At 46.4% G+C, this 14,225-nt stretch overlaps 1 protein-coding gene across 2 annotated transcripts in view; it reads right to left on the reverse strand.

Annotated features, from left to right (window-relative positions):
- TSPAN14 (tetraspanin 14) overlaps positions 1–14,225 on the reverse strand; it is a 51,415-nt gene that overhangs the window by 12,612 nt on the left and 24,578 nt on the right. For both annotated transcript variants that reach the window (XM_004680693.2, XM_012723746.1), the window contains exon 2: positions 9,776–9,873. In XM_004680693.2, the coding sequence (XP_004680750.1) occupies positions 9,776–9,856 (81 nt within the window). In that variant the 5' untranslated portion in view covers positions 9,857–9,873. The remainder of the gene's footprint in view (positions 1–9,775; positions 9,874–14,225) is intronic.

A 14,225-nucleotide genomic window follows, 5' to 3' on the forward strand; every position in this document is an offset into this window, starting at 1 on the left:
AACTCCATCCACACCCACTTAACACCGGTACGACTCCCCCCACTTTTCAGACATGGGATGGTTTGGTCACGCAGCCAGCAAGTAGCACAGTTAAGAACCACACCTGAGTGTGTCTGACCTTCCTGACCACACATTGTCTCATCGCCCAAAAGACAGCCACCCAGGTCAGGAAGAACAAGTAGCAGCCTGCCACCCCCACAAGAGGTATTCCCAGAGATTCCACAGAAGGGGCTTTGGGACTGTGCACCTCTAAAAGCAACGACTCACATCACCCAGTGGTGAGGATCTTGCTGTCTTCCCTCTGAGTGAATGGAGAGGGGAGCAGGTCTCTTTGGGAGTCGCTATATTCACTACTGACCTTTCCACCTTAGGCGAGGTCTCTCTGAAAGAAGGTAAAGAGTCTCCTTGGGGCACCCTGGGTTGGCCCAGCCCCTCCTTGTTCTGAAGGCCACCCGAATCCACTCACCACATGAGCAAGCCTCTGGCACTTTCCCGAGCAGATTTAAGTCACAAGGGAAGTATAAACAGCTGACCATGCCAAGGTCAAAAGCAGCCCCCATCATCACCACAATTTAGTGGCCTTAACCCCATTTGCTTCCATTTTCAGCATGTGTAAAGGTATTTAAGCAATTCTTGTGGGCCCCAGAGGCCTTTGCTCAGCAAGCTCCAGGAAAACAGCAAGGCAATGCTTTTGCAGACTGCCCTACCAGACTCGGGTTCCTGCAAATTCCCCGGGCTGATGCAGGCTGTTATTCACCAAGTTCCTTCCCCTGAGGCACCTAGGAGAGCCTCAGAGAAAACTGGGAGGAAATCCAAGAGTAAGCCACAGAACACAAGGCGGCCCAGGGCTTCGCTGAGTAAACAGCATGCTCATCCCTAGTGCTCACTACTCACTGGTGCTCATTCCAGTCTCCCCTCCACCATTCCTAGCAAAAGGGTTTTAGGCAAGTGTAGGAACTCTGAGCCTCTGTTCTCCTCCCTGGGCCATAGGAGGGTGTAAAGAATAAAGGCAATATTGTATGTTTACTTACCGTGGGCACAGAGCCAGCCCTTCCCAGATGAACCCGCCTTCCATGGTGGAGGCAGAGCAGAGGTGTGCAAGGTCTTCCAAATGCCACAAAGATTTGCAAGATTGAAGACACTTGGAGACCTGCCCCCACTCCACCTCCCAAGTAACTCTCAACAGGAGTCTTTATCCTGGGGCAAAGCCCTCCATTTCAGAAACATCTGTCTTATGGAACCTCTGGAGACAACAGTCAAGCAGTTTAGAGAAATAAGGGTTTTCAGGAGCATTTCAAGACAACCAGGAAAGGACGATGGGAAGGAAACAGGGCAGGAAGTGGAGGAAGCTAGAACAGTCTCAGCTCTGGTCCTAACTCATCTTGTGGCCTTGAGCAAATCATCTCAACTGGATCAATCTGCTATCTGTAAAAGTGAGCAGCTGGAGGCCAAAACTGTCCAAGGGCCACCGTCTAAGCTTTGCAATCATAAACCATGCCAGGTGAAACCCCACCCCACCCCACCCCCGGGGCCTGGCGCTCTCCAGGACAGGAAATCCTGACTCTGGGCCTGGTGAGTTCAGAGAACACCAGAGATGCTTGCAGCCAGATGAAATGCCAACAGTTGAAATCATACTTGAAGCCAGGAAAGACGCCACAGGGAAGTGACCCTAGATCATACCTGGTCATGAGGCCAGTGGGCTAAAGGAGCATGTCAGAGTGTCTGTAGGGGTTAGAAGTTTGGCCCTGAGGCAGCAAGGAATGCTCTTTTCAAAACAGGTCCACAGTAAGAGTCAGAACCAAACCACTTCTCTGTAGGAACTGGGGAGCTGAGAGGGACGCTGAAGTCCAACTTCCTCATTACAGAAGGAAACCAGGCAGGATGGTGCCTCTCACAGGGTCACACAGCTATCACACACCAGCTTTTCCTCCTGCCGGAAGGGTGGTTCCGAAAATAAGAAGCATGAGCCCTTCCCAGCACAGCAGGGGAACACACACGTGGGGCCCCAGCCCGGGCGGGTAGGGACTACCCAGCAGATCTGGGAACACTTCCACAGTGTCTCCAGTTCCCCGGTCACAGGAGCCCACCCAGAAATCTGGCTGTGTCAAGGTCTTTGAAAGGAAGGAAGGCTGTCTGACAGTCACCCAAGCAAGGGAGGTCACAGGCTGTTCCCCAGGCAATTTAGAGAATAAACTCAAGCTTAGTCTGACCTACCCCAGTCTGCCATCATTGGCATAGTTCAGTGATTAACAGTGGTCAGAAAACCAAGGTCTTATATCAGGGGTGGGTGGCTCTGTAAAGGGAGAGATAGTAAATATGTCCAACTTGGCATGCTGGTGGTCTGTGTTTCAACTACTCAGCTCTGTTGTAACAGCAGGAAACAGTTATAGATAAGAAGTAAATGAATGGCAGGACTGTGTCTCAATAAAACTGCGTGTGCAAAACCTGGCAGAGAGCCAAGCTTGCCTGCCATTGCCCGCCAAGTCCTACACTATCACACTAAAACCATCTGGTCCTAGAGATGAAGCACAGGATTTTTCCCAGCACATCCCTATAATGCAGGTCTCCGACACTTGAATGTTTTATAGTACTCCAACAGGTCTTACCAGCCTATAATTTTAAATAGCCCAAACAATAACATTCACATAATGGAATACTACATAGCAATGAGAGTAAGTGATCTACAATGCAAGCAGCATGAATACATCTCACACACACAATTTAGCAAAAGATGCCTGACTCAAAAAGACAATACTGTTCAGGAAATGTTATGATTTAATTACATGTTGAGTCTCCTTCCCCCCCCCCCAATTCATATGCTGAAATTTTAACTGTCAGTGTAACATATTTGGAGATAGGGTCTCTGGGAAGTAATTAGGATTAGAAGAGATCATAAAAGTGGAGTCTCTATTATTAGTCTCTTTATAAGAGGAAGAGAGACCAAGCTCTCTCTCTAACATGTGAGGGAGCAACAAGAGGTAGTTACCCACAAGTCATGGGGAGAGCCCCTCATCAGCATCTGACCATGCTGGCACCCTGATCTCAGTCATCCAGTCTTCAGAAATGTAAGAAAAATAATTTGTTAAGTCAAACAATCCATTTACAATGGCTACCCAAGCCAACCAAGACAGAAGGATACTTAGGCGGAATGATTATTTCTAGCATCTAATCAAAAGTTACTAGATAGCCAAGAAGACGGGGGCGGGGGGGACACCATGACCTATAACAAGGGGGATATCTCAAAAACTAGAAGGAGACAGGACTGATAGGTGGAATTTGCAAAGACTTTAAAATTGTATATTTGGTCAGATATTTAAAGACAAACGTAAACATACTGAGGAAATAGAAAATATAAACAAAAGCCAAGTGGAACTATTAGAAACAGAAAGCAAAATGAGAAATAAAGACCTCACACACAGGTTAATCTCAAACTAGACATTGTAGAAGAAAAGATGAATCCAGTTGAGGACAAAGCAACAGAAACTATGCAAACTTAAAGGACAGGGTGGTTTAGGGGTGGAGGTTAGAGGGAACGAGATAGTCTCAGTGAGCTGTAGGACAAGGAGTCTGAGAGAGGAAGGGTGGGCGGAGGGATGAGGGTATACATTTAAAGAAATAATGACCAAAACAGTCCCGTCCCAAGTTTAAATCAAAACATAAACACACAAATCCAAAAGGCTAGTGAATCCCAAACAGAATGAACACAAAGAAAACCACATCAGCACCTCTCATAAGAATGCTGCTGAAATTCACAAATGGTTAAGTCAGAGGTTGAAGTGAATCAGAGGGGAGAAAGACATATTATACACAGAGTATGCATATAGGAGATATTTTAAACAAATAAAAGGAAACCATACTAAAATGTAGGGGGTGCAAGAAAGGTATAGCATCTAAAAGTCCTACCAGGAAAGAAGAAAATCTAAAATCAATGCTCTAGCCTACCCCGAGAAGTGAAAACTAGAGGGAAAAATCCCATAGTAAGTTGAAGAGAGAAAAGAATTGAGAACAGAAATCATAGGCACGGCTAAGGCCTAACAGGACCAGCACTGCACAGCTGCGAGTACCCGCAATGCCACTAAATTGCACACCTCAAAAGGGATGAAATAAATTGTGTGTGTTTTACCGGGTTTTTAAAAATAGAATTAAATAATTTAAAAGACTTTTTTAAATAGCCATGAAACTAAAAACAGAAAAATGATAGAGAAACCACATCTGCACTAAAAGGGGTAAGAAATGAGTTACATGTGATTTCTAACAACAGATAGAAGATCACTGGTTGCCTGACGAAGGGGAGGTCAAGTTGCAGGGGCCATGGAAATTATTTTACATTTTCATCACAGTGACTGACGGTTATTACATGGAGTACACAACTGTCAATCCCTCTAAGGCCAGGTAAATGTTATTCTACCTCAATAATTTACACCTCAATAGAGGAGTTGTTTTTCTTTTTTAATTTCTGAGGGGGAAAAAAAAATACGTACAGACAAGATGGGAATGGGACACTCCCACGCAGAAAACAAGTCACTCCAGCAGGCCGTCACGCTGATGCTGGCTCCTCCCACAAAGGAATCTATCACACATACACTCCAGCAATTGATGATCGGCTGTGAGGACCTCCCCAAGCACCCGCGCCATTGCCACAGTGCCCGTCAGCAGCTCTTCCTCGGCAATCCCCACGGTGGTCTCAACCTCAGGCGGGCCCGAGCCAGTGGGATCAGGACCTGAGGCCCTGGAGGGATCAGTCCCATAGGTAGCTCCAGTTCTAGTGGAGTCTTTGGTGAAGCAATCCTTGTCCTCTGCCTTGGCAAGCCTAAATGTTGGAGAAACACTCATGCACATGTACCCTATGTGCCAAAAGATAAGGCCTTCTGTTTCTTATGACTGGAAATGGGTCAGCCCTTCTGGAGAAGGAACTTGAACGATATAAATATGTCAGGTGTGAACAATGTACACACATTCTGGCCCATTTAATCTCACTCCTGGGAATCCATCCTAGCAAATAATTTCCCTCCTTTCCCCAAAGGGAAGAATCTATCACACAAAGCTAATCACTACATCCTTATCTAGGATAGCAAAAAATTGGAAACAACCTGAATCTCCAATATGGGAATTTCCAAAAATATGATCAGGAAGACTTGCAGTTTCCTGGACATGTTCTATACTGGGTGATGTTTGTATAAATTTGAAAACACAGACCTGGGCCCTCCCTGGTGGCACAATGGGCTAACGCACAGCACTATGAAGCTATTCGCAGCCACAGCAGCACAAGTTCAACCCCCAGCCGGGTAGCTGACCCACATGGCACAGCAGACCTCTGCTGCCTGCCCTCTGCTCCCCTCAGCAGTGTAACTTAGTCAATCAGCCTGTTCTGCTCCCCACTCTGTCTCTGGTGAATCCTCTCACACATACCTGCACCTCTGGCCTGTACCCCAGTTCTTGTATGCATAAATATATAAATCTTTAAAAGAAAACACAGACCTTAAAACGGCAAAAATACTCACAGACATGTGAAAGTGAGTGTGGCTGTAGATAGGAAGATGGAAGGAGGAGGGGGCATGCAGTCAAGGTCAGATGCTTTGTGTCATCTAGAATTCCATGCAATTACAGAAGTTTATTAAATTCAATGTAAAGAGAAAAGGCTTATTACTTTTTTCCTCAGCAGTAGAAATGAAAATAAACTATACCTGTTACTAAAACACCAGATATTTTCTTTTTTGACAGCATTAATTACCAAGAGACAGAAGCAGAGGACCCATTTACACTCAGACCTGCGAATCAGGCCTTGGGTCTGACAGTCTGTGGCCATTCTCTGCCCCCTCACAGCAAGAAGGTGGTGAGTCTTACCAAAGGGAGAGCACAACAGAGGCCAGACATAGAGATGAAAGACTCTCCACCCACAAAGATGATGTAAACAGGAACAGAAAGGGACCCAACCTTAAGTCCTTCCGCAGACGTGCAGCCACATGCCCTGGCTTGCTAGAGGACACCTGTAGTTCTGGCAAAACTCGTAACAGCCTCCCTCCCGCTCCTCACTGTTTCTCAGTTAGAGCCGACACCCTATGCTTGCCCTCCTCAGGGCAGCATCTCTGTAACTCTGGAGGAAGAGGCCTGAGCCAGGCTGGTACCCAGAGGACGCAAATGTCCGTAGCGCTCCTCTCACTTGGAAGCAGGCTGCACTTTAAGCTCCGACGCTAATCCCCCATCTCACAAGCAGGGACACAGCAGCTCAGACCAGCCCACGTCACCGAGTAAACCAGAGCAAGGGCTCTCTCCCCGGAGCCGCACAGACTCTGTGCTCAGAGGACTCAGTTCTTTACTTTTCACTCATCTCTGAAGTAGATCCATGCAAGGGCTTTAACTGAATCTTCGCCGCTCAAACTCAGTGCCCGTGGGGGAAGCAGCCCTGGAGCTGCGGGCATCATCTGCACGATCACCATGGAGGGGCAAGCGGGGGAAGCGGATTCTTTGTGGAGCCAGATGGGGTGAGTATTACTGAAGCAAGTACACAGGCTGCCAACTGCTCCTCAGCCTACACCCCCATGTCCCCAGAGCCCTGACTCTGCAAGTCAGGGAGATTTTTTTTTTTTTTTTGGTCTAAAATTTTAATTGTGAGTTAGTGCACATAATATAAAATTTTCCATTGTAACCACTTGAAAGGGCTCAGCTCACTGGCATTAAGTGCATTTACAGTGTTGTGTAACTATCACACCACCCACAGAACTCTTTATCTTGCAAAACTGAAACTCTATACCCTTTAAACAATCATTTCCCATCTGCCCTGGCACCCACCTTCTACTTTCTGTTTCTATGAGTTTGACTGCTGTAGGTGCCGCATGTGCGTGGAATCATACAGTACTTGCTTTATTGGGACCTGTTTGTTTTACCTAGCACAGTGGCCCTGGCTCATCCACACCAGCATGGGGCAGGACTCCTTCCTTTTAAGGAGTTGACACTCCCTGGGTGTGCAGACCACATTCTGTTTACCCATTTATCTGGCAATGCACACTTGGGGGGCATCTACCTTCTAGATACTCTGAAATATGCTGCTGTGAACATGAGTTCGCATGAGATCCAAGTCTTTCAGACGCAGGCTCAAAGCTACAATTGCTGGGTCATGGCATAGTGTTTTCTGCTTCTCTGAGGAGCTGCCACACTGTCTTTCCTACTGATTGTACCATTCTACATTCTCACCAAGAGAGCAGGTTTGCAATTCTCACCCACGTTTCTCGTTTCTTATTTTATGGTGGTGGTGGTTGAGTTTTTTTTGGTATTAGCCTTGTTAATGAGCACAAAGTGGTTTTGAATTCCATTTCCCTTAAGTCAACAAGGGCATGGTGAAACTTTGTGCTAGAAACATGACTAACACAACCAAAGAATGACTGTGAATTTAAAAAAAAAAAACAAAGTGAAAAGTGCTAGTGTCCTCAAAATGCTGTGTAGGCCGAAAGCATTGTCTCCTGACATCCTGTGATAAGAACCCCTGAACTCCACAGTCACTCAGCTAAACAGGATACTTAAACAGAGACAGACATGTGGGGGGAGGTGGGGGGGGGGGTCTCTGCTCTCAAGGAAGTATTTCCAGATCCTTGGGGAAAAAAATCTCAGCCCCAATGTTTAAAAACTGTTAGAATGCTACAGGTAGTTTCTACGGAGAATGTTACTGTGAAAATAGTTCTAAATGGGGGAAAACTGCTAAAACAACAACAAAAAGAGGCTTGTGTTTGTTCTGGCACCTAAAATTGGTCAAAGAAGTAACCGGTTACCTTCTGCATATTCAAACTTGCCAGCTGAGCCCAGGGCCACCACCCACTGCATCATCATCAAAGCTGCAACCCTTCTGCTCCACAGCTCACTGCAGAGCTGTTAACTGATGACAACAACAAAAACAAAACCTTGCTGGACAAATAATCTCTGTTCTTTGCTTAAAATAATCAAAGGGGAGAGCAAGTTGGAGGTGTGGGAGGCACAAGGTCAGTTGTGAGTGGATCATTTTGAAGTTATGGGAACAGAGGGTTCGTTTTATTATTCCATTTTTGTACTTTCTCCATAACGAAAACTCTAAGGAGTGAAGAGTTCACATTTCATTTCACATGTTCAACAACCGAAGAGTCGGGTAGCAGGCAGGTAAGATCACAGGCCGATCACGGCCCCAGTTTCAGGTGAGAACCCTTCCTGGTACCCAGGTGCCCTTCCTGTGGGTGCTACACCCCAATTTGCAGGCCTCATGCCACACTGCCAACTCCTGTGCAGATGAAAACAGCAACCACCAAGAGCCCAACAGGGAGGGCTCAGGCAGCCTCTTCCAGCAAGACACATGACCTTCCCCTCTCATTTTCCCAACAGAAGCTCTGTCTTGCCTCATTTTCCTGTTATTTCAATGTGTTCTGCTCTGCCTAGTGCGTATTAACTAAAAAATGATTAACCCTCACTCACATACACTCTGCAAAACCCTGATAACACTGCCACACCCTTCTATCACCAGGAAGACTTACTGCAATTCTAGATCCCTGAACTTCTCTATTTGAGTTTGATGCTACAAATGTGTTACTGGGCAAGTTTGTAAAGCTTCCAGGAACACAGAAATCTATTCTGAAGAGTCCCTGAAAAATGGACCTCACCGTGGCCCTCAGTCACAACAGCAGTGGGAGTTTCGCTCTAGTCACAAAAATCAGGATGGGAGTCATAGATCAGGGTGAGGCCAAACAAGCACAGCCTAGCTGTCGGGCAGGGGGCAGTGAGCAGTGATGACAGGTGTCAGACCGGCTGCCACCCACCATTCGCCAAGTGGGGCCAGAGAGCCCTCCTCCAGACAGGAAACTTTGCAGGTCTGGGAGCCACACACAGGAGGATGGACAGCCAGTCCTCCCAGTAGGAGAACCTGCAGATACCAAATCAAATGTCCAGCACTGCCCTACTTCAGGGGCAATGAAGCTGTTGGTGGCAGCTTATCTGGGCACAGGAAAAGACCTGGATGAATGGCCAAGTCGTTGAATGCCACCCTATTTCTATGGGACAGAAAACCCAAAAACTCTGAGATAAATCATCAGGAAAGGATGCCATAAAAGCCTCTGGAGTGAAAGGCTCAGAAAAGGCCCAGTGAGTTGACCTGCTTCTCCAGACACCAGTCCAAAGGGGACACACCACATCCACAATAGTGGCACAAGGTGGCTTCAAGGACACTATTCTGTTCCTCCTTCTGCCCCTGCACAGACACTATAAACGATGCTTACTTAAGGGTTTGAAAAGCTTCTGTGCATGATCATGTACCCTCTTGACTAGTACTCAGGTCTCATTCCTAAGTCACATCCTCAGAGCATGCTTCCCTGGCCACCCTGGCCAAGGAACCCCCTCCTCCCTGCTCTGTTACACAGTAGGCTAACATTTCTTTGGTCAAACAGAAAAAGCACAGAACAAGGCTTTACTACCACTGTCCACTCTTGCCTCCTAGAGTCTAAAACAGGGCCTGGTCCCAGTCCAATGTGCAGAAAGCGTATGGCAGCCTCTAGTGGGGGTGGGGGGTGAGAGAGAGAGAGATCAGGACCAGAGTCCCAAGTCTCAATCTGGATTTCAATCACCTTGGCCTTCCCCACTGCAGTACTTTCTTAACAGTCTGTTTTATAACTGTCTCCTAGTTCACGAGGACAAGGCTCATCAAGCCCGTCCACTAACCTACCCAGGGTCTCCCAAGGGGCCTGGAAAATCAAAAGTACCTAAAGAACCATGAACACTGAATAATGGAATGGTCAAGAAAACACAGCCACCTTCATCCACTCACCCAGAAGATGATGTTATAGCTGAAAAGGAGGTACTTGTACCAGCAGCTGACCTCGGCATTAGAGTATCTGTAATAGTGCATCTTCTGAGAAGCAGGATCTGTGGAGAGACGTGGGAGTGATGAGATGGCAGGTGCAATTTCAAAACCAACCCAAAACCTGCTCCCCAAGAAAAGAGCAAAGTGAGGCTCACACACAGACTACGGAGATCACACACAGGCCCTTCCCTGTGGCCTTTCACAAATCCAGGCACAGGCCTAGCCAATAGCCGCTCTAGGTCAAGCAAAAATCAGGTTAACTTTCCAAAAACAACCAAAAGAGTAAGAGGATTTTTGAAAGGATTTTTGAACAGAAGGTGATCATTCTTAAAGTGCCTCCTAAAGACGAGGCCTTCTGCTTGGGACCTTCCCAAACATATGATCGTCATCTTTCCATCAGGTGTTGACTTCTCTGCTTCACAGTTGAGGAAACAAAAGTCCAGAAATGTTATGTGACCTGATGAAGGACAAGACAAAAACATGCCAGGACCCAGAGGCTGAAGCAAGGACTCAGGATTCCATCGTCTCTGCTCTTTCTGCCCCACGCCCACTGCAGCCGCACCCAGCTGCTGCAACGTTCCTGCCTGTGAGGCAGCCTCAGAAGCGCAAGGTTCTGAGAAAGGGGTACCGAGCAGGGCCAGGAAAACCACATCCCTGTGGAGATGGGTGCCATGGCTGCCTGACCACAAGATGAAATCAACAGGACAGACTCGATGCCACCGTGCCTTACCTGCTCCCTGCAAGAGGGCTGGGAGAGTGGTCGACACTGCTAGGAGACATGGGGCTCTCTGGTCCCAAAAATCAGCCAGAGGGCACAGCCACCCGTCTCCCCCTCCCCAATTCCACCATCAGAAAGCACTTCCACAGACTGCCTCCAAGAATAGGTGTGACACACCATGGGTGCTACAGGACAACTGACACGGGACACACGGCCTGGGCCACAGGGAGAGGAATGGCACTCTCAGGCAGAGACCCCCAGTCCTCCCTAAAGCAATGTGGCCTCCCCCTGAATAAACCCTGCCCTATTCCAGCTGCAGTGACACACTAAAATGAGGTGACCAATCCCTAATGTAACTGGGCTTGAGGGGTCCAGCTGACACTATCTGGGTGATTTATTCTGAATGCAGGTACCCAGGGACCTGTCCTCTGGAGATTCTGACCAATGGGTCTGCCTTAGGACCCAGAATCTGCATCACTGACCAGTTCTCCAGGTGATGCTGACATGCCCACAGACTGTTCTCAGCCTGCACAGAGCTGCAGCCCCTGCGGGGTTCTGCAAAAACTGCTAGATGCAGTGCACTCCAGACTGGGGGTGTGCTAGAGGTGGCTCCTGGAGGCAACTAGCTAAAAGTGACCAACATCACCCACTTGGGTTTTGCAGAATACAAAGTCTCAGAATACTGAAGTTTTCTTTCTAGCTACAGATGACTGAATTCATTCATATAAGGGGGAAAATGTGTTTTAGCATAAAACTCAAGTTAAGTTTATCAGAAGATAATAAATGTCTGGGAGCTGATCTGAGTCAGGAAAATGTCCTATGTGGTAGATCCCGTTCCTTTTTATGGAGAAGATAACCCTATTCCTTACAATTGCAAATGCATCCCTCCAGCCCAAATGGTTCCTAGAGAAATCTGGAAGGTGATGGCCTGGCCATGCTCTCCAAGAATGGGACCTCAGAGATGGGGGGCGGGGGGGGGGGGCAGGAGGCTGCTGAGGCATGGTACCTGAGAATTCAGGTATCTTACAGCCTGTACCTCAGAAGTCTCTGAGCCCAGCCATGGTGAAGAGCTCTCCCCAAAGCTCTGAAGCAGGAAACAAAGTTAGAACCCCCTCCTTCCCCCTTGAAGAAACCAAGCCTGAGCATGCCTGCATGCTTTCCAGAGTACTGGCACCTCATCCTGGCCCAGCCTGGGGCCGCTGACAAATGATTAGTCTGATAAGATATACAGGGACTCACTTGACCTGAGATCCCTGGCCTCCTTCAGCTCTAACCATGGGTGTTGAACATGGAAAGGCAAGAGGATGCTTCATAGGCAAAAAGGGGTCGGGGAGAGAGTTCTCTGGGCTGTGGACACCAGGCCCTTCACCTGCTTCACCCTCTTCCACAGGCCTACCAGGGCCTCACCCCACCAAGACATACAACCAAAGCAGAAGAGAACTCTCCTTCGGAGCTGCCAGGGCCCAAACCCACACCCAGAGAATGTTGCAACCAAGCCCTCACTTCCCATTAACTTTAAAACTCAGAACTACACTTGCCAGGTCCACACAGGGAACAACCTGCAACACCATGACAGTGTGCCACTCAGACAGGACCCTGCACACAACCCAGAGTACACCCATGGGCATTAGGCCATTTTTGTTTCAGGCCAGAATAAACCTAGGAGATCCAGTGGTGGGGCTGTCCCAAGGACACCTATTTCCCCATTCCAACCCACAGAAAAGGAAACTGTTGAAGGCATACATTTCATCCTTCCTTGCCCACCTGCTCTTCCCCATGGGAAGAGAAGACATGCTCAACCAGCTGGTGAGGGAGGAATGCAGTCCTGCACTCCAGTGTCACAAAAAGATCCTGGTTGTCACATAGGCATGTTCTAGAGTTTAAACTGAAGGAGGTAATGGGAAGAATTATTTGGGCCTCAGCCACATCCTCCAACACTGAGCCCAACGGCCGTCATTTTGTGAATAGTCAATACTCAGCTCCTCAGACCTGGCTCAAGGCTTCAGCTCATGTCAAAGGGAAAAACTGATGAGTACTCCCAAGCAGCCAGCCAGAGGTGTCACCACTTTTACCACAAACATCCCAAGAAGGTGATAAAGGCAATAATGCTGAAACTAGGCCAAAATGACTCCAAAGTAACTGTGGTCTCTGACATGCTCATCTTATTTGCCAAACTGAGCCTTGTCATAGGAAGATAGAACTTAGCTCTTTACCAACTAATTCATTTAACTGACAAGACCATTTACCTTTAGTCACTAACACACACACACCCACACACACAATCTTAGCTTCCTAAAATAAGATGAATAAACTTTATGCAAATTACGGATTACTAATGTAACGGAGAATTTCCAAAAGCCATTTCACCATTTTAGCAATAGACAACTATCAGAAAAATTGAATTTCTCAAACTGTCTCAACTCCAAAATGTAGTAAAACAGAATAAGGCATTCTGAGACAAAAAAAAGAGTCAGGGTTTGTCAAAGTATCCAATCCTCAAAACAAAGAGGACAATTAAAATTAGTTAATAGTGTTGAGATAGTTGATGAGCAATCTGAGAGGGACAAAACAATAAACCAAAGTCAACCACTAAAGACTGTCCACAGACATGTGCACAGGGGAACTGGGTATTTCAGATCCAAGTTCATCTCCTCACCTTTGAGCAAACAGAAAAAAAGCTATCCACAGTACAAAACTACTAACATAAAACAGAAACAAAGCTTTAAATTCACATATAACTAAAAGTAACAGTAAAATAAAAACACACACACACAAATGTAAGCTATGTGCAGTTGCAGCGACTATGACAAAGGGTAAATACCACATTTAAAAACTCTGACTTAACAGTAGATTCCAGATTTAAACAAATGGACAAAGGGTATGGACGTTCTACTGACATAGAAAAATAATATAATAATAAGATGAAAGATATTCACTATCACTAGGCATGAAACTTAAAGACAATCTAAAGATACTACTTATGTACTTTTTAACACAACTACCACCACTATTGCTAGTTCTTACCTTGCTGGTAGCAGAGTAAACTGTTAGTTACTATCCTTTGGTAAACAATATGGTTCCAGTCATTCAAAACAAACAACACAAAAATAGTAATACCCTTAATCCAGTAAGCTCATGTCTAAGAATCTACCTTAAGAAAGTAAACAGAAGAAAAATAAGAATGTGCTAATTAAGTATGAAGTCTGAACATTATGGACAACTTGCAGTCATGTTGTTAAAGGCCAAAATGGATTATTAAGCACATGAAAATGGTTGCCTGGAATAGTGTGCTTCCAAGTGGTTTTCTAAAAGAATTCCCGTTGTTCACTTACATTATCACCTTTGTATTATAAATGTATGCTGGAGCCTGGCCTGTCTCCTTTGCAAGATCCCCTCTTAAAAGTAAAAAGTGGTACACACTTAACTCTAAAACTATTTGAACAATTCAGAAGTGTAAGAAATGAACTGGCACCAAATGAGAAATGAGACCACCAAAGATGGTTTTCAGACCGTCACCATGGCCCACAGGAAGGAACATCTCCAGAATTAATCCAGCGTGTATATATCAGTTACACATCTAAATGGAGCTTCATGAAACAGTACTTCCCTTATTACATTCCCTAATGTAATCATTAGTCTGCATCATTACATTCTGGATGTGCTGGTTGCTGTTGCTTCTTTTTTTTTTTTTTTTTT

This window comes from Condylura cristata, unplaced genomic scaffold, assembly GCF_000260355.1.
Source record: "Condylura cristata isolate star-nosed mole 26May11 unplaced genomic scaffold, ConCri1.0 scaffold00011, whole genome shotgun sequence".
NCBI lineage: Eukaryota > Metazoa > Chordata > Mammalia > Eulipotyphla > Talpidae > Condylura > Condylura cristata.